At 44.0% G+C, this 23,634-nt stretch overlaps 2 protein-coding genes across 7 annotated transcripts; one reads left to right on the top strand and one right to left on the bottom strand.

Moving 5' to 3' along the window:
• Positions 1 to 501: 501 nt before the first annotated feature.
• Positions 502 to 8,090, top strand: LOC121300015 (BTB/POZ domain-containing protein KCTD20-like). 5 transcript variants are annotated; one of them, XM_041228341.1, is made up of 9 exons: positions 502 to 696; positions 797 to 1,084; positions 3,503 to 3,606; positions 3,951 to 4,107; positions 4,257 to 4,359; positions 4,724 to 4,844; positions 5,215 to 5,412; positions 5,656 to 5,766; positions 6,058 to 8,090. In XM_041228341.1, exons 1-9 carry the CDS (start codon positions 596 to 598, stop codon positions 6,354 to 6,356), a joined length of 1,482 nt encoding a protein of 493 aa, XP_041084275.1. In that variant the 5' UTR covers positions 502 to 595; the 3' UTR covers positions 6,357 to 8,090. The 5 variants fall into 5 exon arrangements, with proteins under 5 accessions (XP_041084275.1, XP_041084274.1, XP_041084278.1 ...); XM_041228340.1 differs by having other exon boundaries at positions 3,500 to 3,606; XM_041228344.1 differs by having other exon boundaries at positions 502 to 963.
• A 2,536-nt stretch (positions 8,091 to 10,626) lies between these two features.
• Positions 10,627 to 22,030, bottom strand: LOC121300017 (serine/threonine-protein kinase 38). 2 transcript variants are annotated; one of them, XM_041228345.1, is made up of 14 exons: positions 21,935 to 22,030; positions 18,749 to 18,885; positions 16,862 to 16,913; positions 16,188 to 16,310; positions 15,817 to 15,900; positions 15,576 to 15,699; positions 15,174 to 15,328; positions 14,095 to 14,212; positions 13,475 to 13,536; positions 13,156 to 13,273; positions 12,530 to 12,653; positions 12,292 to 12,387; positions 11,928 to 12,022; positions 10,627 to 11,285 (listed from the first exon to the last, which is right to left on the bottom strand). In XM_041228345.1, the coding sequence occupies exons 2-14, from the start codon at positions 18,877 to 18,879 to the stop codon at positions 11,146 to 11,148; spliced, it is 1,422 nt and encodes a 473-aa protein (XP_041084279.1). In that variant the 5' UTR covers positions 18,880 to 18,885; positions 21,935 to 22,030; the 3' UTR covers positions 10,627 to 11,145. The 2 variants fall into 2 exon arrangements, with proteins under 2 accessions (XP_041084279.1, XP_041084280.1); XM_041228346.1 differs by having other exon boundaries at positions 14,110 to 14,212.
• Positions 22,031 to 23,634: the final 1,604 nt, after the last annotated feature.

Below are 23,634 nucleotides of genomic sequence, written 5' to 3'. Positions count from 1 at the left end.
TGTTGAAAGTTGCTATTTGCTTACTAACTTGTCTCACTGTAATTGTTTGTATTAATTGGGAGAGGGCAATAAAACCTTTGGCAAAATGCATATTTCATATTAAGTTTGGTACTTTTGCGTTGTGAATTCCTGTCTCTTAGGAGTCAAACTGTCACTGTGACAATAAACGGAGCCCAAGAGCCTTGATTTGAACCCCGGGCCCTGCTTTGTCTATTGACAGATTTAATCAAATGCAACGTGCGTGTATTACAGAAAGCATGCTGACAGCGATTCGATTTGAATAACCGATTCCTGCAACAGAAGAATATTTTACCAAGTGAAAAAGGATAACAGGTTTTGCGTCTGATGTGCTTATTCTAATGTAGCTGACAGGCGGGGCTTAAATATCTGAACGTTACTCAATGCGATGCCTTGATAAGGAAAGGGGAAATGGCGAATGACGGGTTCTTACCAGGCAGGTATGCATACAGCTTTAGCAGGAAATCTAAAAACTAGTTTGCACCCTCAGTCCTGTCTGGTAGGTCGGGCGGAGCTTCTTTGAGTAACGCGCGCTTGCAGGATAAGAGTCTCCCGTTTTGCATGTTTGCAACTTGAAATGGGCTGTTTTACACCAGGATTTGACTACGCGTCTCTGGGCAATCAATATAGCTTTGTGTTATTTATGACTGTAGAAAACGACCCATTTGAATTGATAAGGTATGCTGTATTAATAGCCTCTTTGTTACACGTGTAAAAAGGCAGCAGATTACATTCACCCGCTTCAATGATTAAAACTGCAACGCACGCCTGTTCTTAGTGCCACCTTTCTGGGACGTGCAGAGACTGCGGTGGGTGGACAAGGACTCCCGGGGACTTTTATTGCGGCAGACCGCTCGGCGATTGCTCAGAGGCGAGGGGAGGAAAGATCGGCTGCAAAAACAGAGAGAGCACAAGCAGCGATTCAAATTCCTGAGCTGGTGCGGGGTGAGCTGGCAGAGTCGTTGTTGTTTTTTTTTTGTTTTTTTTCAAATTGTGTAACTGTACAGGGAAGAGAAGAAAACTGTCTTCACCATGCGTTCAGCCGCCGAGAAGACATGAGCATAACGTAAGTGTAGTTATGTAGAGACGCACTGCAAGGCGGGTTGTGTTATATACAAATTGCCACGCGTATTGCGCTTTCATCAAGTTGTTAAAGCCATCAAGATCCGATAACACGAGTTGGGTATACTGTCAGGTCATGCCGCCTTTAAAAAGGCATCTATCTTTGAGCGACCGCCAGATCAGGTATCGTGATTTTAGAGAGCGCTGTTATATTTGGATGTGATCTTTCAAGATCTGTTTTGTAGTTTTCAGGTAACCGCAGAATGCGTGACAGACAGACAGGCTCGCTCGTGTGTTACTGTAGCGTATTTCACTGTAATCTCCGCGTATTAAAAACGCTGTCAATTTGAGAGTACTGGTAACTCTCGCCATGCTGAATTTAAAAAATATATATTTCTATATAGTTATGGATGACTGCAGACTGTCCCATTGCTGTAACTCACAGCGCTGCACTTTCTAGCCAAGACACAACTATGCGAGAAAAGGCCACATCATTTGTTGCAATAAACCTACATTTTTTATTTTTAATAAACAATATATGAATACGCACAAAAAAGGCATTGCACGCAGAGTGCACATTTATCAGACCCCTTAAATAGTTGTCATGATCTCCATTATATACCCGCCTGCATGAAAACCTATGGGGGTGAGAATTTCAATTTCCAATCAATCAATCAATCTTTATTTTATATAGCGCCTTTCATAGTGGAACACCACCACAAAGCGCTTTACAAGTAAATACAAGACAATCCATAATACTTCAAATGAGTCAGTAGTGAGTGCTGTAGAAACAGTAGCTGTGCAGATGAGAATCCGCTTTGTGCTTTAATGAGTGGTGAGCCCCTTCCTGTGCATGTTACTGTTTGTATGATATTATAACTGGCAGGAGAAGCTAAAGGTAGGCAGTGGAATGCAAGAGACTGCAAGGTGATTGGGTGGGGTACGGGTTCTAGAACTCCCGCACAGCATGCTTACCTGGGGGGCAGGCAGCATCTGACTGAGTTTCCAGGCCGAGCTCCGCTTTGCGTGATCTCTTTGACTCTCGGTGTTATCTGAAGGGAGTTCGGGGCGAAGGTAACCTCGGTATTCTGTCTGCTATCTGCCCCTGTAGTGTGGAAACCGAGTGGGAGACAGAAGACAGGTCTGTGTGTGAGTTAACACAAGCCTGCATGCAAACGTTTTTTTTTTTTTTTTTTTTTTTTTGGAAAATATATTTGAGAGCGACTCAAGTACGTTTTGAACCCTGTTTTGTGAACCTCATTACAAAAATAAGGGGCAGTAAGAGGCTGTGGTTGGTTCTCAGGACAGAGAGACCAGTGGGTGTGGGTGTGGGTGTGTGTGTGGGTGTGGGTGGGTGAACGGTCTCCACCAATCAGCTGCTTCGTGTGCTTGCCAGGGATCTCTCAGCTCTGTATTCCAGTTCCTGCTTGAAAGTGTAAACCTGCACAGTGACTTACAGATGACTCTTCTAATCGAGAACAGTGTGGTACAGACTGTTCTGTACACTGTATATACATGCGCACACCCTCTTAAGATTGTGTGTGTGTGTGTGTGTGTGTGTGTAAACCGCACACATTCCTAGAAAAAAACAAAAGCAGGAAATCTAAAAACAAAGTGTACTGATTTCAGTAGAGAGATGGGTCTTCTGTTTCATCCCCCTAGCTCTGTCTGTTAAACCCGCAAAATACAATTACAAATACATACCTATATATTCATATGTAATAGATCTGCAGAAACGGTCAATATTGTGTCTTCATCACCAAACCATTCACCCTCCCCCTCCACTTTTAGGTGTTACTGTTTAGCATTGCTTCAAATGTTTTTTTGAGATTCCTTTCCCAAGATAAAACAGGAATTTCCAGCACAAAAGCTCTGCAGAAACAGCACAGGCAGCAGAGACCCGCCCTGTCACTACAGCGGAAAAACAGGCTTGGGGACTGGAGGCTGTTGTAGGGGGGAAGACTCTGCAAACGATTCCCGAGCGTCGAACTCCGGGCTTGGCGTTTTACTAGAAAACCCATGAAACTGAGCCTCTTCCAGCCTGTTAGACTGCATGACTGGAATAACTTTGAGAGGGTTCAGAGACTCTGAGATCGGATTAACATTTCACCCTCGGAACATGGTTAAGACACCAGCCCAGATAGTCCCAGGACCTCCCTTAGCAATACCCATTTCAGAGATGCCAGAGTGTGCCGTCTTCATGCATTCCTCTGGCCCAGCAAAAGGATCTATGAGCAAGCCTTTTCATACCTGCGCTGTGGTCACGTCTTTCTTTCAGAGCTCTTTGATAGTGCAGCTTCATATCCCTTCGTTTTCAATCCTTTTGTTGTTTTTCTTATTTCTCAGATTTTTAAAGAGGATTCCAGTTGGCAAAGGTCATTTTGAACATGCTGTCAAACCCTCTCTCTCTCTATCTCAGCAGCTCTCGGACAAACAGCTTCAGTGTGGACCCCCAGACCGCTGAGCCTCCGAACGAGGGGATGGAGAGAGGGCCAGCCCGCTGGGACACTAGACAGGAACTCGCTGGTGAGAGAAGCATTCAGTCTCTGAGCTGCTGCTGCTAGGCTGTATCCCCCTGTGTAGTCCTGTTCACGTGCACAGCATGTTCTGTAGAGATAGTGGCTGGCTCTTCTGCTCATAGGATTGTATATTTCATAATGTAAAGAATCCACAAACCCTTCCATGCACGACGACCTCATATGGAGACTGATAAAAAAAACTCTTCTAGTCTTTATGGGGTCATGTGGAAGACGGCAATGCATGATAGCCTTGAAAATCTTGTTTACGATGTATCCAAAATGACTTTTTTCAGCCCTTTTCAGTGTTTCAGGAGTGTGGTAGTAAAATGAAGGCCTGTTTTTTCCTTCCAGAGACTGCAAACTCTGAGCTGCAGTGTGGAGTGGAGATGTCGGGTGAGGTGGTTGCAAGGGCGCCCCCCTCGGAGTGGGTCACGCTGGTCGTTGATAACAGCCGCTTCACGGTGGACCCCGGGATCTTCACTGCGCACCCCAACACCATGCTGGCCAGGTAGGGCTGTTGGCTCACCAGGACAGGCTGTGCAATCTTGGAGTACTGGAGACTCTTGTGTTTTTACTGTGTTCCTGGAACCCCTTGATGAAATGCAGCCTTATTCTACACAGTTCGGTGTGTGTTGTTCTGAAATCTCTCTCTCTCAGGATGTTTGGTTCTGCCCGACAATACAACTTTGCCAGGCCCAATGAGAAGGGGGAGTTTGAGATCGCAGAGGGGATCAGGGGCAGCGTCTTTCGAGTCGTGCTGGTGAGTCTAAACCCCATCTACAGTCCGTACAGTACATCCATCTGCTTTCATGTACTCCTCAATTCCTCTCTCCCGCTGATCGAATCGACATCCCACAGTACGAGCGGTCAGATCAGGGGGATGGCATCTATAACCTAATACACAAGTTCTCTGCTAACATGTATGAATGCAATTCAAATTGCCTTGGTTGATGCATGATACACTGATGTAGGGAGGACCTGATCAGTTTGTCTACATGGTGTCTATTTAAAGTTTAAAAAAAAAAAAAAAAAAAAAAAAAAAAAAAAAGATGCTATTAGCCTTGCAAGGTAAAGTGAATTCTCCTCCTGCAGCGTGCTTGTTCTGTGCTGTGTGTTTCTCTCAGGACTATTACAGGACGGGGGTGCTGCGCTGTCCCGACGGTGTTTCTGTGCCGGAGCTCAGAGAGGCCTGTGACTACCTCTGCATCAACTTCGACTGCAACACCATCACGTGCCACGACCTGAGTGAGCACCCTGCGATTCTTACAGCTCAAACCTGCCCTTGCATCCACTCAGTCTGGCTGTATAACTGGTGCCCAGGAATAGCAGCAGCTCAGCCTTCCCATGCATGGACCTCATAAAAACTCTTCTAGTCTTTATATGCAGAGATGTGGAAGACACAAACGCACGCTCGCCTCATATAAGGCACTTTCGCCACTGCAGGAACTTGCTTTAACTAGGGTCTGAAAACCTTTTAATAAAGCAGCTTTAATCAGTAGCCTACAGAGACATCGAACACTGTTGGAACAGAGACCTGGCAGAGCTGTCTCTTGTGTGACCTGCCTGTGCTCTGAACCTGCCCCCCCCCCCCCCCCCTCTCTCTCTCTCTCCCCAGGCGCCCTGCTTCACGAGCTGTCGAATGATGGGGCGCGGAGGCAGTTTGAGGGGTTCCTGCAGGAGCTGGTGCTGCCAGTGATGGTCTCGAGTGCGCGGGGGGGGGAGCGGGAGTGCCACATGGTGGTGCTGACCGATGAGGACACTGTGGACTGGGATCAGGAGCACCCCCCGCCCATGGGAGAGGAGTACTCCCAGAGTAAGAGCAACGTTTTGCAGCACCCTGTGGAACGATCTCACTGTGCTTCATGAAGTCGTGTGCAGGGCTTCACTGTGCGCTCTTCTCATAGTTGCTATTGTTTGGTATCTCACGGGTGCTGAATCACTTGCTGTCAACTCCTCTCACGCCCTGTGCTCTCTGATATTAAACTGCACTGATTTGATCTCCCCTCTCTTCTGCTTGCTTTGTGCCCCTTCTCCTCCTCCTCCTCCTCCTCCCCAGTTGTCTACAGCACCAAGCTGTACCGCTTCTTCAAATACATCGAGAACCGTGAAGTGGCCAAAGCGCTGCTGAAAGAGAGAGGCCTGAAGAACATTCGCATCGGCATTGAGGGTGAGTGGCCAGGTCAGGTTGGACTGGAGGGCTGTCGAGAGTCCTGCTGCAGTCCTTTTATTGGGCTGTGTTGTAATCTCTCCCCCCTGGGCTGGGCTTCCCCTTGACTCACCTAGTGAAGACACCGCCTGCCACATGCAGTGTAGCGGTAGTCATGCAGTCAGGAGTTTGCTAGTTCAAATCCCGGTCATGCAGAGTTGCTGAACTTGAGTGGAGGCCTGCAGGGAGCACTGTATTTATATTTAAAGGTTTTTTTTTAATTTGTATTATTTATTTATTTATTTATTTAAGGGTACCCCACCTGCAAGGAGAAGGTGAAGCGGCGCCCTGGCGGGAGGTCAGAGGTCATCTACAACTACGTGCAGCGGCCGTTCATTCACCTGTCCTGGGAGAAGGAGGAAGGGAAGAGCCGGCACGTGGACTTCCAGTGCGTGCGGAGCAAGAGCTTGCCCAGCATGGTGGGAGGGGGCGAGGGCGGGACCCCCCACAGTCATGCCCCCCTCCATCCTCCACAGGTCGATGAGCTGGACCGGCTCAATGGACCCTGCCTCTGCCTCCCCCTCTCCGAAATACAGGACGGAGATCTCTGACGCAGTCCCCAGATCTGCAGCAAGACCACATCGGCCCTGCTGTGTTTACAGAGTGAAATCATCTGGATCCGTTTCCTTCAGTCTCACGGGTCACTCCTCTACGCTGAGAGAGTCCCAGGCTGAAGATCCTCCTGTTGGATGTTGGAGACACCAGCTCTCAATCTGTGATTGGTGGGCGTGATGTTCTGGTGCAGAAATAGTGCAGCACAAAACGTCTGGGTCACCTCGTCAATACTTAAATATTTTAGAACACTTAAGCAAAAGATCTTATTTAGGAGCCATATGAGAAATACAACACCCAAACATCTTGTGTAACTCTTGAGTACATTAATCTGTTTTAACAGTGGGCTTGTGAAACCAGTATTCAAAGTGCACCGGTCTGAAGGCAGGGTCTGGTGGTGTGTCGACTGGTCAGTCAGAAGCAGGAGCAGTGTTTGAAGGCAACAAGAGAACACCCTCAACAGTGGTCATCCCTGGCCTGGATTATATTGACTTGAAATATCTCATCATGCAGTTGTTTTCTTGGATAATTCCTGCTGCAGAGTTTATTTCCCTAATCGTCCACCCAGATAAACGCCCTGTCCGTCTGGCTCCTGTCTTTACCAGGCAGTGTAGTGGAGGGAGGTGGGGGGGAGAGATGGACGGACAGTCAGGCATGACAGCACTGACCCCCCTCTGTTACAGTTTCAAAAGCACTCTGTAGTTCAAAAACTTTTTTGGTTTCCCATGGCAAATCAGCTCATCCCGAGCCTTGCCGCCCCACCCCTCCTGTGATGTAATAGTTGATCACAGCTTGATTGCTCTTTCATTGACCGAGCTTACTGGAGACAACAGAGCCGAAAGTGTAGGAAGAAAAACAAAAAGGAACAGCAGGTTTGTAGGCGCAGGACTGGTTTCACCGGACCCGATTAGCACCAGTCATCACCTGTGAAACCAGCCTTTGTGTTTTTCTGTTTCGTTGGGCTGTGGTTGAGCCGAGTCACGCTGTGCAGCATGCTAACCATGTGTCAGGTAGCGTGAGAACGGGGCAGTGCTACACATGACACATGGATTGCTTTGAACACCAAAGAACGAACTTGTATGGAGGGCAGGGCATTGCAACGCCTGGCGCTGATCAAGGGTTACGAGGGATTGAAGACAGGTGTAAAATAATGAGTTTTATATTATATATACACACAACGTTTGGTGTTGTTTCAGGTTCGAATAATGAAAGGAATTAGAAAAATCTGCACTTTCTTTTTGTAAACAGTGACTTTTACCAAAAAATAACAATTATAATTAAATTCAGGGTTTTTAATGGTAGGAATTTTTATTTATTGGTGTTTCATTTAGCACACAGTGTTCTTGGTATTTACAAATCAAAATAACTTCAGTTCCCAGTACTGTATTATTATTATTGGGTTAGATTTAGTGAAGGAATGGAAATAGGGCACTGGGCTAGTTACTCAGCAAGTTGTTATCAATCAGATTTACAATGTTAATTAAATACAAACTGCAGGACACTAATTGCAAGTATATATTTCATTAAAGACATACTATATCTGTATACTGAAATATGTATATTATTGTTATGCACACTATAGTCTATTAAACTTATAAAGGCCAAAGATTGCAATTTAACTAAATTGTTTTGCATCGTCTCTTTAAAATGCACAGTACTTGGAAAAACATTGTGCACAGGCTTGATGCTGCTGTGATCAGTCTTTCTGAAAATAAAGAAGGTATATTAATAAATTATCTTTTCATTTCTACAAAACAGAGGATAAACACACACTGCAGAAATAATAAAAAGCACACATGGAAACATTGTTACACACAAGTGTTTATTGTAAAGTTTAAGGGCTGCTGTTACTTGGCAGCATGTGAAGCTCCTTTCATAGAAACAAGCTTTACTTTTATGCAGGTAAATGAAAATCGATACAGTTCAAACTTAACGACAATCTAAAAATACCCAATACATAGCAACTACATTTACACATAATAAACTTGTAAGGCAGCCATATATAACCCTATCAGGAGTAGGAAAAATCAGTCGTACAAATCAGTGGCCTGAGTCACACTGCTGGTGGCACTGTGCACAGCAAGAACCCGTTTAACTGAACCGCTTTCTGTTAACAAAAACAGGCTTTTAAAAGAAGAGACGTTCTCACACCCAGAAACTTTGCTGCTTGTGAGAGAAACTCGACCAGTGCAGAAAACAGGACAGTCTGGTAAAAAGGGTTCTGCTGTGGATGCAGTGCAGGGAGGAACACGAAGGCCAGGGTTAGGAGCAACGGTTCACAAGGAAACATTGATCGGACACACAACCCCAAACAAAAAAAAAAAAACTTCTAGATTCGTTCCCTACTCCGGTCTCTTTAAACTACAACAAGATACCGAGAAATAAAACCAAAACGTACATTTACAAAGATTCAAACAAGACTGTCCAACAGTCCCCCAGCGAGGAGACACACACTTCAGCAAAGTCTGCCGCTGTTGGGTTCTACATTTCAAAACCTTAAAAAGCAAGTAATATTGCCCGGACATAAAATAAAACGGCTAGTCTTGTTTTTTTTTGTTTTCTTTTAAAAAGGCAGGTTAAATATGTGGGTGAAGGGCAGCAACAAGCCTCTTTGAAAAGGGATCAATAAAACAGAATACAGAGCATCTAAAATATAACATACAACACGGCATCTAGCACACACCCTGCGGTACAGCGAGCGACTTTCACGGTAGGATACAGACAGGCTGGTGGAACTACAGTCGCTAACACCGCACAAAAAATACACAACTGAACAAAAGGACTTGCTCAAATTCCAGCTGATGTGTTGTACTGTGGCTCTATTAAAAGTTCTTTGGCATACGTACCTTTACAAAATAATAATAATATAGAACGAACAAAAGCAGCGTGCTAAAACTCTGTGGACCCTAAACTGAGACCTGGTCCGCTCAATTCCTTAATATGCTGGCGACTGTGAGAGACCCTCACAAAGCAGTTCGGATGTGAGGATTTAATGCTGCGTTGTACTCGTGAGGGTGCAGGACGACAATTAGAAACAGATAAGACTCGGATTCTTAGTGCTGTAAGTGCAGGACTGGCCAGGCGATGCTGGACCTTCTCTTCAACTCCTTCAGGTAGTTCAAATGAAGCCCTATATATTAAATATGCATGCACACATCCGGCAACGGTGCTAAAGCTACTTCAGCAGTCTGGGATAATTAGCCCATGCATGCTGGTCTCCCCGTTCCTAACTCTGTCCCACACTAAGCACTACAGATCAGGATCAGCTACAATAGACTTTTTACAATGTTGGCCAGTCACAGACAGTATGTGGTGTGTTTAATAAGGGACTTCTATACAACACAAATGTGTGGTCCCACCTCGAAACTTCTCAGCAGGAATGCGGTTTAAAACAGTCTCAAAATGTGAAGAAAAAATTCCTGTGTACTTAAAATACCATTACAGCAGAAGACTGCCATGGAAGATTGTGCAGACCGGAAAACAGCAACTGCATTCAAGACAACATGCATACGTACTGTACAGCTTTAAAACACACAGATACAATCAGCTGTTACTGAAAGAAAGTGCGTTATATTTACACATGAAATACCTACTCAAATGAAATAAATACAGCAAAAACCTGGTTTAACATTAGACCCATCTTGAATTTAGCGGATCAGATCAGTCAGAAGAGAAAGACAGCTTCACAGCGCCCGCCTTCCTTCCAAGGAAGTCAGGTTGCACAAGCCAGTCGTTTGAGTTCACAAGGTAACTTGAGAACAGGAGACAGCAATACAAAATAACGAAACGCTATTCTCAAAATTAAATGTGGGTTCTTAGGGGTTTGAAATTTGCTGAACTTAAAATTATGTACCTGTGCTAGATTTCTGCAGGGATTGATGCGCATTACTGAGAAAGTCAGGGCACCGTCTCTCCCATTTTAAAATCATTAAACGTTCAGTCCTTGTTCAGGACAGGAACATTAACATAATAATAATAATAATAATAATAATAATAATAATAATAATAATAATTCCAGCACCAACTACAGTTCCCATAGTCCTCTGGTGCAACTATGGAAATAACTCGTTATGGGAAAAGAAATATATATTGTGAGGTTTTAATGTGTGCTACGATTTTTTTTTATTATTATTATTTAAAAATGTAGAAATCAGATTCTCTTTCACCACTTGAAAGGAGAGTGTTACAATAAGTTAAGTCACAGTGTGCCAGTCCACATTTTGCATATCTTCAGAAAGTTGGGTTAAAATAAAAAAAAAAAACTGTGAGGAAACAGACGAGCCCTCACTTTATATATATAAAATAATAATAATAAAGGCATTTTGGAGATGACATCAGCATACCAAGAAAATAAAACCTTTAGGTTTGCATAGGAGTTTTGTCAGCACTGCGCAATGGGCAGCGCCAGTAGACTGAAAGATCGCTCTTTTAAAGAGATGCACATGGCGGACTGCTTTGCTGGTTTGTACAGTCGTGGTGTTTTTATGAAGCAGAAGGCAGTTGTTGTTTTTTGTATCTCCTGGTATCGGAGCTCTGTTGAAATGGACAGCAGGATCCGTGTAGACGGTAAAGCCCTTGGCTTGTTCCGAGACACTGGAGCAAGCTGATTTTAAGGCTCAGTTTCTGAATATCCAGCTGGGTTTGTGGGGATGAAGCTCTCCTCAGCACTTCCACAGATCTAGAGGACAGAAGAGGGCAAGGTAGCCCCGCAAAGCCCTGTAGCTACAGACCAAAACGGTAAACAAAGCAAGTAAAAGACGGGAATCAGGTCCACTGGGGTCTCCCAGTTTATCTCTTCCCTGTCTTCATGTACGAGGGAATGGCTCCCCTTGCCGTCAGCCCCTCAAAGCGTTTGTAAGTGTAGTTGATGAAGACCCAGTCTTTGTTCTTGTAGTCAGCCTCAGAATGGTTACTCACTGCTAAGGGAGCTACAAAATAAAAAAAGCATCATCAGCTGCAATATTTAATCATCCAACCCTTTGATCGGAGTGTCAGTCTTGAATGTGGGTGTGTGGGGGTGTGTGTGGAGGTCATGCCCGATGACTGTTCATGATTTCTGAGCCATGCAGTGGTTTGAGATCACAGCTGCCTTGCATGTGTGTGATAACAATTCTCTGCGGCGTTTGGCTTCCAACGTTAATAAAAACATTTACACACACACAGCAGGTTACACACGTGTGCATGTAGCTTGTGTGTAGGCATGCCAAACACATGGTTCCAGTGCAGCATGTGTGAAAGCATTACAGCACTCCAGGTTCCAATGACTCAGCAGCATCTTTAAACAGCCAATGCCTAGATGAATAAGATCACTACTTGGGACTGTGCGATTGTATTAATAATAATTCCCCTCCTTTCAGTTGTTTGCACAGATAATAATAGTCATTAAAATAACAATACAGACCAGTTGCTCAGCATTGCTAAAAACACTAAGCTTGGAAACACCCGCCTTCCTCCAGGTCTGCACAAGTCCTGGCGGAGGGCTGAAGCTGGTAATGACAGCGTTCTGGTGTTCACAGACTTACAGTGCCTTGGCTTGGGCAAGCAGCATCCCTATAGAGAAGGGCCGTTACCTGGAGGCTGGAGGATGTCCGATTCTGGGAACTCGTCAAAGTTTGAAGTGTCATCGATGCTTTTGATTTCAATCGAGATCGCAGCAGGTCTTTCCCTATAAAGAATAAATATCAAATAAAAACAATGCTCAATATAATGTACGCTGCATTTAAACAGTAAGGAACATTTTAAAAAGGAGAATTAAAAATGCATACTGAATTTTTTTTGTGTGGGGTCAACAAGCAGATACAGGCGAGGGTGGAGAGGGGGATAAAACCGTTTGAAAACATGCTTAAAAATAAATGCTGCTTTAATATAACAAGGTGTTCCATTACAAAGTCTCAAAGTAAAGCCAGGACTGCAAGGAACAGGAGGCTCTTTTACCTGATGTGGTCCAAATCCAAGGCCTCAAAGAAAGGGTTGCTCTTGATTTCTTCCACACCACCGGCTCCGATTCGGTGTTCTCCCTCGCAGCAGAACCTAAAAGGGAAGAGATACGTCAGGAAAGAAGCACGGTCTTCGTTTAAAACCACAAGCAAGTCAGCGAATGGATCTGGGAGGCTGGTCCCGTCGGGTCCAGGGAGCAAGAACAAACCCAGCAGATGAAGACGCTGCGTGGTACCTGAGGATGAGGTCCTTGGCTTTCTCAGAAATGGGAACCTCGGGTGGAAAGGTGAGGGTCTCCCTCCAGTTCATCACTTTCTTGTAGGTCTCCTGCGGTGTCTCAGAGCAGAACGGCGGGTAACCTGAGCGGAGAAGCAAAGCGCTTTGGTTTAGAAACCGGCCAGCACAGCAGCATCTCCCGAGAACGCTCGCCCCCACCCCCTGCTGACTGTTGCAAAAGCCTGCACTCTCTGAACGACCTCAAACCATCTTAACGAGAGTCGTTTGGAACAGCCACTGTGCTTTCTATAGGATTTATAAAGAAAACCTTCAACAGGGACAAGGAAGATTAAATACCAGCTGACACCTTGAAAGGCCCTTTCCTTTCCATACAGAAGGGGGCTGGCAAGTCGAGCATATACATGGATTTAAAACATGTGAAACCGGAAGGACAGAGTAAAACAGTCTTGGAGAGCAGATGCTAATAAAGGGAGATCGTCCCGTGATTTTCATGGACGGGCCAGTCTCTATTAAGGAGCTAAAGCAGTGGTCAGTTGATTAGCTACTCTTCTGCAGCCACGTTTGAGTAACATTAAATCGCTACACACATTAAAGCTGCCTCCTCTCTCCACCACTCACTCTTACCGATCAGCATCTCATACATGATGACCCCCAGGGACCACCAGTCACACTGCTTGCTATAGCCTGTCTGCAGGAACACCTCCGGAGCTATGTAGTCTGGGGTCCCCACTGTGGAGAAGGCCTGCAATGAGAAACGGAGAACGTCACTGAAGAAAGACTCCCCCTGGGCAGGGGAGGGCTCAGCTAGAGAACGCGTCATCCTCACATCTCACGTGGAGCGTCCGACGGCACGCCCCTCGCAGCAGAACAAAGCCAGCCACACCGCAGTCACACAATCGACCAGAAGAACAAGGGAACATTAGCTATGGATGCTGATACTCACTAACTGCCTCCTGTTTCTTTTCCACGTTTCAGCTTTCCGCTTGGAGTTCATGTTCTGGAAGGCTGGGGGAGCGGAAAATAAGCAAAAACATTTAAAAAACTTAAAAAAAACGAGAGTACAGCACATGATCAGCAGAACAAGCACACAGAGAGAGCAAGCAAAACAAATCTTTACAGGGTGTCAACTTAAATGCAAAGCCGTGTGCCTTACAGCGGAACGGGAATAACTGAGTCTGTAAACGGATCGTGTGTGTGTCTGTAGAACTGCGTAATTACGGATGTGGACACCAGGGGGCACTACTGTATCTGCATGACATTGTGTACCTGCACTACCGTTCCACTGAAGGCAGCATCGTTCTTTTTCTCAAAGTGCTATTTCTCGGATCAAGGTATTTCCAAACCACTGCCATGTTCACATCAACAATGACAGCTTAAAATGATCACTGCGCAAAGGATCAAGACAAAGGGAGGATCTGCATGACACTCTTGCAAAAGGCTTTGCTCCTTGGCTTTCTGAATGCAACATTCAGACGTTGGTGACCAGTAGACAACACCCAAAACGCCACACCACAAAACTGCTACATCTAAAACATAAAAATGGGTAATGTTAAGTGTATGCACCGCTGTAGTCCTTACTGAAGTCACTGGGAAGGCTGTGATTGAGATTCCTATAAAACTCTGTTCGGTGAGCTTTCTTCAGCCCTGTGCAGAGTCCGAAATCAGACAGCTTCACGTGACCCTAACGAGAGAGAACAGAAGAGAGCTTTTACTTTACAAAATGAATTGCATGCAATACAGGCAGCTACCGACTCCATGCTTCCACCCTGCTTTTAAAAAAAATACCAAACGATATTGCTGAGAAATCCATTCAGGATCTTTCAGGGTTTCACTGTGGAGCCTTGCATGTGACCTCCTCAAAAGATTCAGTGCTTTATGAGTTAGGATCTGCTCAAGCTGCACGGTTACTGGGAGAGACCACCGCAATCTCTGTGCGTCCTCATTGCCTGCTGTCATAATTAATGACAGCGCAGGGCTGCAGTGCACAGCACGTGCAGTAATGCGCGATGAAGAGAACTGGTACGAGCTGCCAGTGCTTCACTGTTTTGATGTTTCTTACTTCCTCAGGAAGCGTGATGAAAGTGATGAGCACAGAAACACTGAACAGCTTTGCAGCCGCACTTCCCTGCTTTCTCTTCTGTTGAAATACCATTTATTTATTTATTTATTTTACAAGCCACTTTTCCCAGACCCCCTGCCCTCATTTTTAAACTCTTACGGACCATTGCTACCATAACCAAAACGCTCACCCCCTGGACAAAGCACAGCCTTGCAAATCCTAAATGGTCACACAGCTCTTGTCAAGCTTTGCAAACCAGGAAAATCTCAACCCAACAAAATTTGCCAAGTAAGCATGACTTGAATGTCGAGTGGTATGCCAACAGCCCGTCTACATTGAGACAGGCTCCTTTCTCACAGCTGAAAGCTTTCGCAGTTTGCAGCATCTCTTCTCAACATCACTGCAACTTATAGGAGGACTAAAGAAAAAGAACTCTTTAGGCCAATAAAACAGACCCCGCTGATAAAGCATGTGTCTGAAATGTTGCTAGTGCTACTTTAACTGGAGTGGTTACAGATTGTCTATGTAACTTCAACCTCTGGTCTGCCAAATTCACGTTTGCATTTTCTATATATACACACACCTTACTATCGAGGAGCAGATTATCTGGTTTGATGTCCCTGTGTATGAACCCCATCCTGTGAATGGAGTCGATGGCCAGCACAGTCTCTGCAATATAAAACTGCGTCTCCTCTTCAGTGAGGGTGTCTTTCTTCATCAGGAGGGTCATCATGTCACCTGGGGGCGGTGGGGCGGGTGCACAGAAAGAATGGAAATAATCAGGAACACAAATACAGACTAATTAAGGAAACAAAGCGTGGCACCAATTAGTGGATATTTGACTTGCTGCTTAGTATTGTGTGGCTGCCGTCCACCGAGACCCCCTTTGCAAACGACAGGATGCATTCTGGAGAGGTAATGTAAAGTGTCCGGCGGGCGGTGAAATTCTCATTCAGTCCCTCTGCAATACAGCCACACAGCTTACCCCCCGGCAGAAACTCCATGATCAGGTAGAGATTCAGCTTGTCCTGGAAGCTGTAGAACATCTTCACCACCCAGAGGCTGTCTGCTTCCACCAGGATATCCCTCTCTGCTCGGATGTGACCCACCTGCCGTTAGAATGGGAAAGCTGTTGGGGAAACTCCAAGACTGGGGAAGGGGTTCGGTCGGACAGGGTTTGAGCGCAGCGCCATGCAGCTCACAAGCTCAACATTCTGGTCCCCTACCTGCTCCTTCTCCAGCATGTCAGCTTTACGCAGGATCTTCATAGCGTACACATGGCCCGTGTCCTTCTTCTGAACCAGGCGCACCTGGAATAAGAGAGAAAGCAGCATGAGCAGATACCTGATTTTCATTTAAAGCGCTACTTAGGTGGTAATAATAAAAGTGAATAGAAGCATTTTGCATGAACAAAATGAAAAAAAGGTTTTGGGCACAGCTGCCTTGCTGAGAAGGACACATTTCTGCAGGGCTTGATTTATAAAAACGATCCTCAGTTATCACTGTAATAACAAGACAGGATAGAAATGCGCGCGGCAACGGAAAACAGGCAAGAGGACTCTGCTCACGCAAGCGATTCAAGGGTTAAGACCGTTACCTCTCCGAAAGCTCCTCGACCTATGACCTTCAGAGACTCAAAGTCATCCAGCCCGAGTCGAGTTCTCTTGAGCCTCAGAAACTCTGTCTCTTTGCGGGCATGCTGGGACCGTCTTATACGCTTCTGCAATTCACCACAAAACGGGAAAATGAATACACAAGCACAGGAAAGAGCTTTTACCTTTTTAAAAGGGGCTTGCATACAATACCGGCAGCTTCTGATTGCACATTACCATCCTGCTTTTAAAAAGTAGGAATTGATACTGCAGAGAAATCGATTCATGATCGTTCAGGGTTTTAATGTTAACATTGCAAGTCACCTCTACGTAAGATTCAGTGTCTACTCATGCTTAGCAGTAATGTTAGCTCAAGCTGCACGGCACTGGGAGAGATCTGTGTGTGTCCTCGTTGCTTGCAGTCATGATTAAAAATGATTAACGAAGGAAGCAGGGCACACAGTGCTTAATTACAGGAAACCTGCACAAAAGCACTGAAGAACGAAAGAAAGAAAGACGGTATAAATTGCCACAGCTTCAGTGTTGTGCTTTACAAAATAAAATTTAAAAGGCTCCGGTCTAGGCTAGGTCCATTCTATTCTATTAATATCCTGTCTCAAAGAATAAGGTGGCTAAAATGTTCTACAGTAGAAGGAAACGCAGAACAAGGATTCCATACCTCCTCGTCGACAAGGCCTTCCTCGTCCATCACCTTCTCCAGTTTCTGCTGCCTGAAACAGAGCCGGGCAAGGACAATTAGCCATTTGGTTTCAGGTTTCAACAGTGCATAACTAAGCCATCAGATCCTGCTGTAGCTTAAAGCTGTAATTAAAACAAATGAACGAGAAGATCTCCCAGCCAGCTGTACCAGCTTTAAAAAGGTGAAAAGATTGTGTGTGATGAAATAAATATTTTAACACAATAATACATTTTAAACTATCGTCTGGGAAACCAAAATGTGCTCCTATTGTATTTGCTAGCAGAAAATCCGTACATGATGACTACATATAAAAAAAAAAAAAAAAAAAAAAAAAAAAAAACATAACTTTTCTGGGGGGTGAAAGTAAGATGTGGAGGATCTGATCTGTTAAACAGCATGTCTGATCTTTGATAAAGCTGCGGTTGACACATTAGCAGAACTAGCTTTTATCAAGAGATTAAAATTATGCAATACGTGTTTGAATGGCCACTACTGAAGGGGGATAACTGGCTTGCAGTAATAAAAAGGTCACGGTGCACTTTGATAACAGCCAAACACAACATGCTTGTTTTGCTTCAATTATAAATATTCTTTGTTTCTGTTTCCTCTCCAGAGTAGCACTGGCATGCAGCCGCCACAGGCTAGAGTTCAATCTATTTTGTACCAGCAAAGTTTCCTCTTTCGGATCAGGGAACGGACAGAAATAAACTGGCTTTATTATGAGCTTCAGCTGGACTGAAAACACTCCAGGTCACGGCTTAAACGCTCGAGGAACCCGCAGTGAAACTAAACCAGGGAAGGGAGTAAGACTCCGATTGCAGAGCACTTTCCACCAGTCCAGGTTTTCCGACCAGCGCGATTAGCCATACTGTACACGTAACAAGCTCAGGTGTGTCTTCCTAAACTCAAGCGCTTATGCAACGGAAATCTTATTTACACCCCTGTAGTAGACGGGCCACACTATTATACAATGCAGAAAGGCTGCTTCCTCTGTGTGTATTTTGGGAGGGTTGTTTTTGTATTAGGAATAACAAAAAGCTAGGACAAGAACAGAGATGACATTCAGGAAAAAAAAAAATCTAAAATCAACAGATTATATTAATTGTTGCAGGCATTTTAATAATGAAACAGGTGATTTTTTTTTTTGTGTGTGTGTATTTAGTGTCCGCTGGTTTCTCGGTTTGCACTGTATGGAAATGACCCTGTCTAGGTCTAGGAGAGAGAAAGCACTATTTGCATGTTAAATTCCTGGCTCTGCCTGGTAATACCAGAGTGCGCCGATGCTTCTGCATCAAAGTCGAGGTCCACTGCTGGAGAAGCTTGGAGCTGAGCCTAGCCTGGTGATACAGGTTCGATATTGCGGTCTCTGGTTTGCAAGTGTTTGTGGGAATGAAGCTTTTCTGTTCTCTCTATTAAATCGCATTGGTCTTCTCTGGCGTCTAAAAAAATAATAAAAAAATCACCAGGAAGGGGGACAAATCATCTCCAAAAGAACTTTTTTTTCTCCCCCTAACTGAGTAAACGAGTTCTGTAACATGAAGCCGTTTACTTTGTTGTGACAATGGGATGCAGAAATAGTGCTGTCTTTCTGAATGGTTCGAGATCAGAATTCTTTCAAAAAAGAATGCATTTTTAAAACAGAATAATAATTTGGGTTGTGCTGCACTCAAATAACAAGGATACAGTTGCTCTTGTCCTGGAACCCTTTAAAAAGGACCTGATTTTTTTTTTTTTTTTTGAGCAATTTTCAAATCATTTTTAATGCCTCAACATTATTTTCTTAACAGGGGTTAAGACAAACACATCTTGCACTTGACAAAAAGTTTTTATGGGATGTCTCATTAACACAGAATCTCAGCTGGGTACCTCATTTCTCGCTCCTCGTGCTGTGCGATCAGATTGCTGTAGAAGTTCTCCAGCGTCACTTTGGCCATAGTGACCCTTTCTTTGGTGTGGTTACTCATCGAGGAGCAGGATGTCTGACCTGTCATTGCCATGGTTACCTGCAAACACCAGACAACAGTCACGCCACTGTTACAATAAGAAGACTGTGCAATGCCAAACTGGGCAAGGCTAGAAATGGAAGCCATATAGTTTGGGTGAAGATGCCATTGCCCTGACAAAATGGGATTGTGACTTCATTGGTGGAATTATTATACACACCTACTGGAAAACCCTTCACAGTTCAATTGCAGACCCTTTATGTCCTGGAAACATTCAACCATAAATGTCATTAAAAGCTTAGCAATGGCTTCAAAACACGCTCAGAATCAGTGTTAAAATAAAGTGTTCACGTTTCACCCACGTGGTTTCTGTATTAACAGATTAAACCAACTTTTATGCTGCACCCAAAGAACACTGGAGATATCCGAGTTCCTCCTGTTATTGGTGCAATTTACTCAATTTTACTGAATTTTGTTACATTTTCCGCCCCGTATAGAAAACAACAAAACGCAGATTTTTCTTCATGCCCGAACATTATCAAACAATAATGTTTTTAAAAACCTCCTGAGCCACTTGAGGCATTCCTGTGAGCTGATATCTGCACACCTTATCAGAGCTGCAGAGCGGCTCCAACACACTCCCGCCTTCACCATGTTTATATTCCTTCACTTTCCAGTTATTGCAACACAGATTGTAAAACCATAATATTGACAGTGCACACGAACAGCGTGTATGTGTGCGTGCGTGTGTATGTGTGTGTGTAACTGCATCCTTCATGGACCTCGTAAACACCAGAACACGTACGATTAAGAGCGTTAACAGGACTCCACTACTGGGCGCTTTACTGGGTTGTTTTAGTGCAGGGTAAGAACTTTATTTGTGTCTAACTGTGCTAAGCATATAAAACACCATAAGGGCTGCAGCCAAGCATGCAGAGGAGGCACAACAAAGAAACTGTGACAGACGTCATCAGCACCACAGTCTGGAATAAAGCACAGGCGATTGAAACACACACAATACACCAGACTACACGTCTTCAACAAACAAGGCATGCCTGACCAGAGTCAATCATTACGTTTGCAGCCCTCTGAAACAGCATGGCCAGATGCCACTTCATTCTTCTGTAAATATAAAGGCGTCCTGTCACACAGTGTCAGCACAGTGTTCCTGTTTAATCGTTCGTGATCTTGCATTGGCCAGCTTCCATCTCAGCATTTAATACAAACCATCCCAGCAAAATACATTAAAAACCTTCCTGACTCTTTATTCACACTCTTAGGCATGATATACCAGGCCTGGTTGGATAAGCTGCCTCTGTAGAGCTTATTTTTTTCTGTGATGTCGGGGGAGAGAACTAGATTGCAGTCCTGGAAAACTTTGGTAAATTGACACGTATTGTTTTTGTGAAGAGTTTAGTGTATTTCCAAGAAACGCATCCTATGAATGAAATGGCTCTTCTATTATTCATTCTCAAAACTAGAACAAGTGCCCAGAGTATCACAAGGTTAGCGACGATTTATGCTATAGCTATATATATTTTAACACTTGTTTGCACTACTGACTTGAACGCCTTGTTATTTACAAGAAAGCAGATTTGTGCAAAACTAGATCACAGAGTTTCCATTAACATGTTAACCTCACAAGAGCGATGGCATGTCTTACGTTCCATGCAGAAGGGGGGGTATCAGGACATGTGGGGTCCACTTTATTGAGTTAAACTGATGTAAAAACAAAAGATGAGACAGGAAATAAACAAAACCAATAAAATCTGCTTGGCTGGCTAGCCTCAGGGTTCTAGAGGCGTTGATGTAACGCTGCAGTTCAGTCTGCAGTGTGAATACAAACACAAGCAACGCTAACAGGCAACAGGCAGGTCCTCCCTAGACAGAATGACACATTTACATATCTACTTGACTACACGTAGTATCTCTTCTGACTATTCTAGTATTGGCTTCCTAAAACAATATGAACAACTAAAAGATATTGAAGTCAATGGTTTTCAAAGTGTACTAGCTTGACTAGTTTTTTTCTCTACACCCTTTCAGCTTCAGTGGGCTAGTGTACATTGTACTGAAAAGCCTCCTGTTTAAATGACGGTCAGTCCAGTATGTATGGTGCATGCATCTATTTTTCACACGGTGTGAATCAGGCTATTTCCCAGGGTTTTTGTGTAGCTAACACTGGACTGCTTAATGCTGATCAGGGTCTGTGAAACCCGCCCATTTGTCACAAACTTTATATCAGCCGATCAGTCTCTGTTCCCCTGGCTCGGAATTCACTGCCTCTCTGGATTCCTGGACCTTTCATTTCTAGGCGAAATAATCACATCTTGGTATCGTCTTAAATGTTTCGGACTACACAAAAACAGCTCCACACCCTGCCTTATTATTTAAGCACAATGTCCCTAGTGTACGAGCAGCGACCACTGGTTTGCTTTTAGCAATGAAACGGCATGTTAATGCAGCTCTTGCGACACCAAGGGAAAAGTTTAGGATTTTTTAAAATAAACGCAACGCTTATGCGAAACCGCGACATTTTGTTTGTCCGTTTTTTCGAAATATTACAACCCCCCCCCCCACCCCCACCAAAAAAAAACAAAGGATTCATATCAGACCAAGCAATATCGAGCTACAATAAAAACACCAACATGTTCAGCTGCTGTAACTGTAAGACTGGCCACGTTTGCCTGTGAATCGGCGCAGTTTGTGAAAGCTTCGTATTGCAGCCCAGCTTTCTGCATCCTGTCGCCTTGTGCAACGCCACTGCGCTCAACACAGTATTAAAAGCACCGCAGTGCATGCACAGTTACTATAATTTCAAACCCCGAGGCGCACTCCCTCCCTCCCTCCCAGTCCGTGTTTATTCGCGGTGTCGGTGTTTGTGGTCCCGCAGGCAGAGCTGCCCTACTCTTTATTTAGAGGGGAAGAAAGACTCGGTTAACGGTAACTCCGCCACGTCTAGAGCCCCCGGCGCGCCAGTTCATTTACAAACGGCCTCCCTGGCGGCTGCGTGTTTTAAATCTCGTAATTAAAGTCCTCTCCGCGGTCCGTTTCGTTGTTGTTGTTGTTGTTGTTTTTGTTGTTGTTGTTGTTGTTGTTTTTTCCTCACCTCGCAAGCCTCAGCCTCAGACGCGTCCGCTCTCCGCTTCCCGTACGCGCCGGCGGGATGACGCGCTCAGAACGCCGAACCCTGCGCATGGCGTCACTTCGAGGCGCGCTGTAACCATGGCGATGAAGAGGGGCTCGAGCGCGGAGGCAGGGCTTGAGATTTGCACGGAAGAAAATTAAAATAAATTAAATATGTTTTACAAACTCTCTTAAACAGCCACATTTCAACCGGAAACGGACCATTTCGTAGGCTTTTAAATTCTACTAGCAGTGAAGCAGCCCTGGGATTTGGGTTTGTTTATCCGTTTGGTTATTTCGTGTCAGCTTTATAACCGATGAAGTTCACATAATGCGAGGAGATGCCAATGCTAGAGGAAATTGTGTATATAAGGGTAACGCTTTATATTGCGTGGCATGCATTAATATTTAATAGATATGCAATTGCATATTAAATTAATGTTAAATTAATATTTTGTAGATATGCAATAAATTTGCGTTCAGTTATACCTTGTTACTTTCCATTAACAGTATTTTCAATAAGGACATGTAAACAATGGGAAATGATTACATGTTTTCAAGGGTCAACCAAACGTAACATAAACAGACGTGATATGCAATTACAATTTTCAATCGACATTTGGCAAGAAACCAGCTATTGCATTTTTATTAAATGTTAATTTAACATTAATTTAATATGCAATTGCATATCTATTTAATAATAATGTTTGCCTCGCAATATAAAGCGTTACCTGAATGTGTTTTTAAACGTTGAACTACACTTTGTAACATTGCGTGGTGTTTCACATTTGAAACCAATGCGCGCTATTCTGTGACTGTACCTGTTAAAAATATATTTTCTGTATATGTCGTGTTTTTTTGTAACTACAGATCAGACAGTCGGGTAACGCTGCGCTACTGTGGGTGACCCCGACCGCTAACACAACAAGGTCATATATTTGAAGATGAGTAAAGCTACACTGTTCCACATAAACAATGTTCAGATACAGTCAACAAAATAACTGCCACGCTGTGTGTACTTCGTTCTTGTGTTGTTTTGCATACTAATAATATGACCAGATTGCTGACAGGCAGTGGGTGTGAAGGATACCTGGCAACTCTATTGCTACAGCAGGATCCTGTCACCCTGAAGCATCTCACCTTGTCTCACAGTGTCCTCTAATGGCAGGATAAAGGAATTACATCGTACCATGGTGTACCTTTACATGAAAATGAAACTCACTTTATATATTATATATATGTAGTGCAAAAGTGTTTTATAAATAGCAGAGTCCAGTTTTCTATATATAATATGTAGAAATCGACAAACATCAATGAACAATGCTTTTTTTAAATTATTATTATTGAACAATTTAAACTCAAATGTTATTTAAGGAGCTGTTTTAACAGTGGAAATAAACAAAAGAAGACGCAATTGCTACTCATTGAAAGCGACTGTAGATACAATGCATTTCCGCATTCCTGGAACAACTACAGGACTTCAAGCCATTTAAAATAGTGAAAGAAACTGTACATTCGCTGCCAAGCGCTTCGATTAGGGGAAAGGCTGCATGTTTGCAAGTAATAAGGTCATAGCATTCAGATTTGCATATATAATATATAAATAAGAATAATAATAGAATTTACACAATATTAAATATTGCCTGGCCCCACTATTTTTCATTACTGGCCATTACTTTTAAT

This window comes from Polyodon spathula, chromosome 25, assembly GCF_017654505.1.
Source record: "Polyodon spathula isolate WHYD16114869_AA chromosome 25, ASM1765450v1, whole genome shotgun sequence".
In the NCBI taxonomy this organism is placed as follows: domain Eukaryota; kingdom Metazoa; phylum Chordata; class Actinopteri; order Acipenseriformes; family Polyodontidae; genus Polyodon; species Polyodon spathula.
This window is presented reverse-complemented; position numbering and strand designations above follow the sequence as displayed.

What these genes read in the sequence shown, in the direction of transcription:
- LOC121300017 (XM_041228345.1), bottom strand. Translation starts at nt 18,879, where the DNA reads ATGGCAATGACAGGTCAGACATCCTGCTCCTCGATGAGTAACCACACC. An exon ending in ACATGCTGGAGAAGGAGCAG is followed by an intron (nt 15,700 to 15,816) that starts GTAGGGGACCAG and finishes TTCTAACGGCAG; the next exon opens with GTGGGTCACATCCGAGCAGA. An exon ending in AAAGAAACAGGAGGCAGTTA is followed by an intron (nt 13,274 to 13,474) that starts GTGAGTATCAGC and finishes TTCTCATTGCAG; the next exon opens with GCCTTCTCCACAGTGGGGAC.
- LOC121300015 (XM_041228340.1), top strand. Translation starts at nt 596, where the DNA reads ATGGGCTGTTTTACACCAGGATTTGACTACGCGTCTCTGGGCAATCAA. An exon ending in GGGAGAGGAGTACTCCCAGA is followed by an intron (nt 5,413 to 5,655) that starts GTAAGAGCAACG and finishes CCTCCTCCCCAG; the next exon opens with TTGTCTACAGCACCAAGCTG. An exon ending in CATTCGCATCGGCATTGAGG is followed by an intron (nt 5,767 to 6,057) that starts GTGAGTGGCCAG and finishes TATTTATTTAAG; the next exon opens with GGTACCCCACCTGCAAGGAG.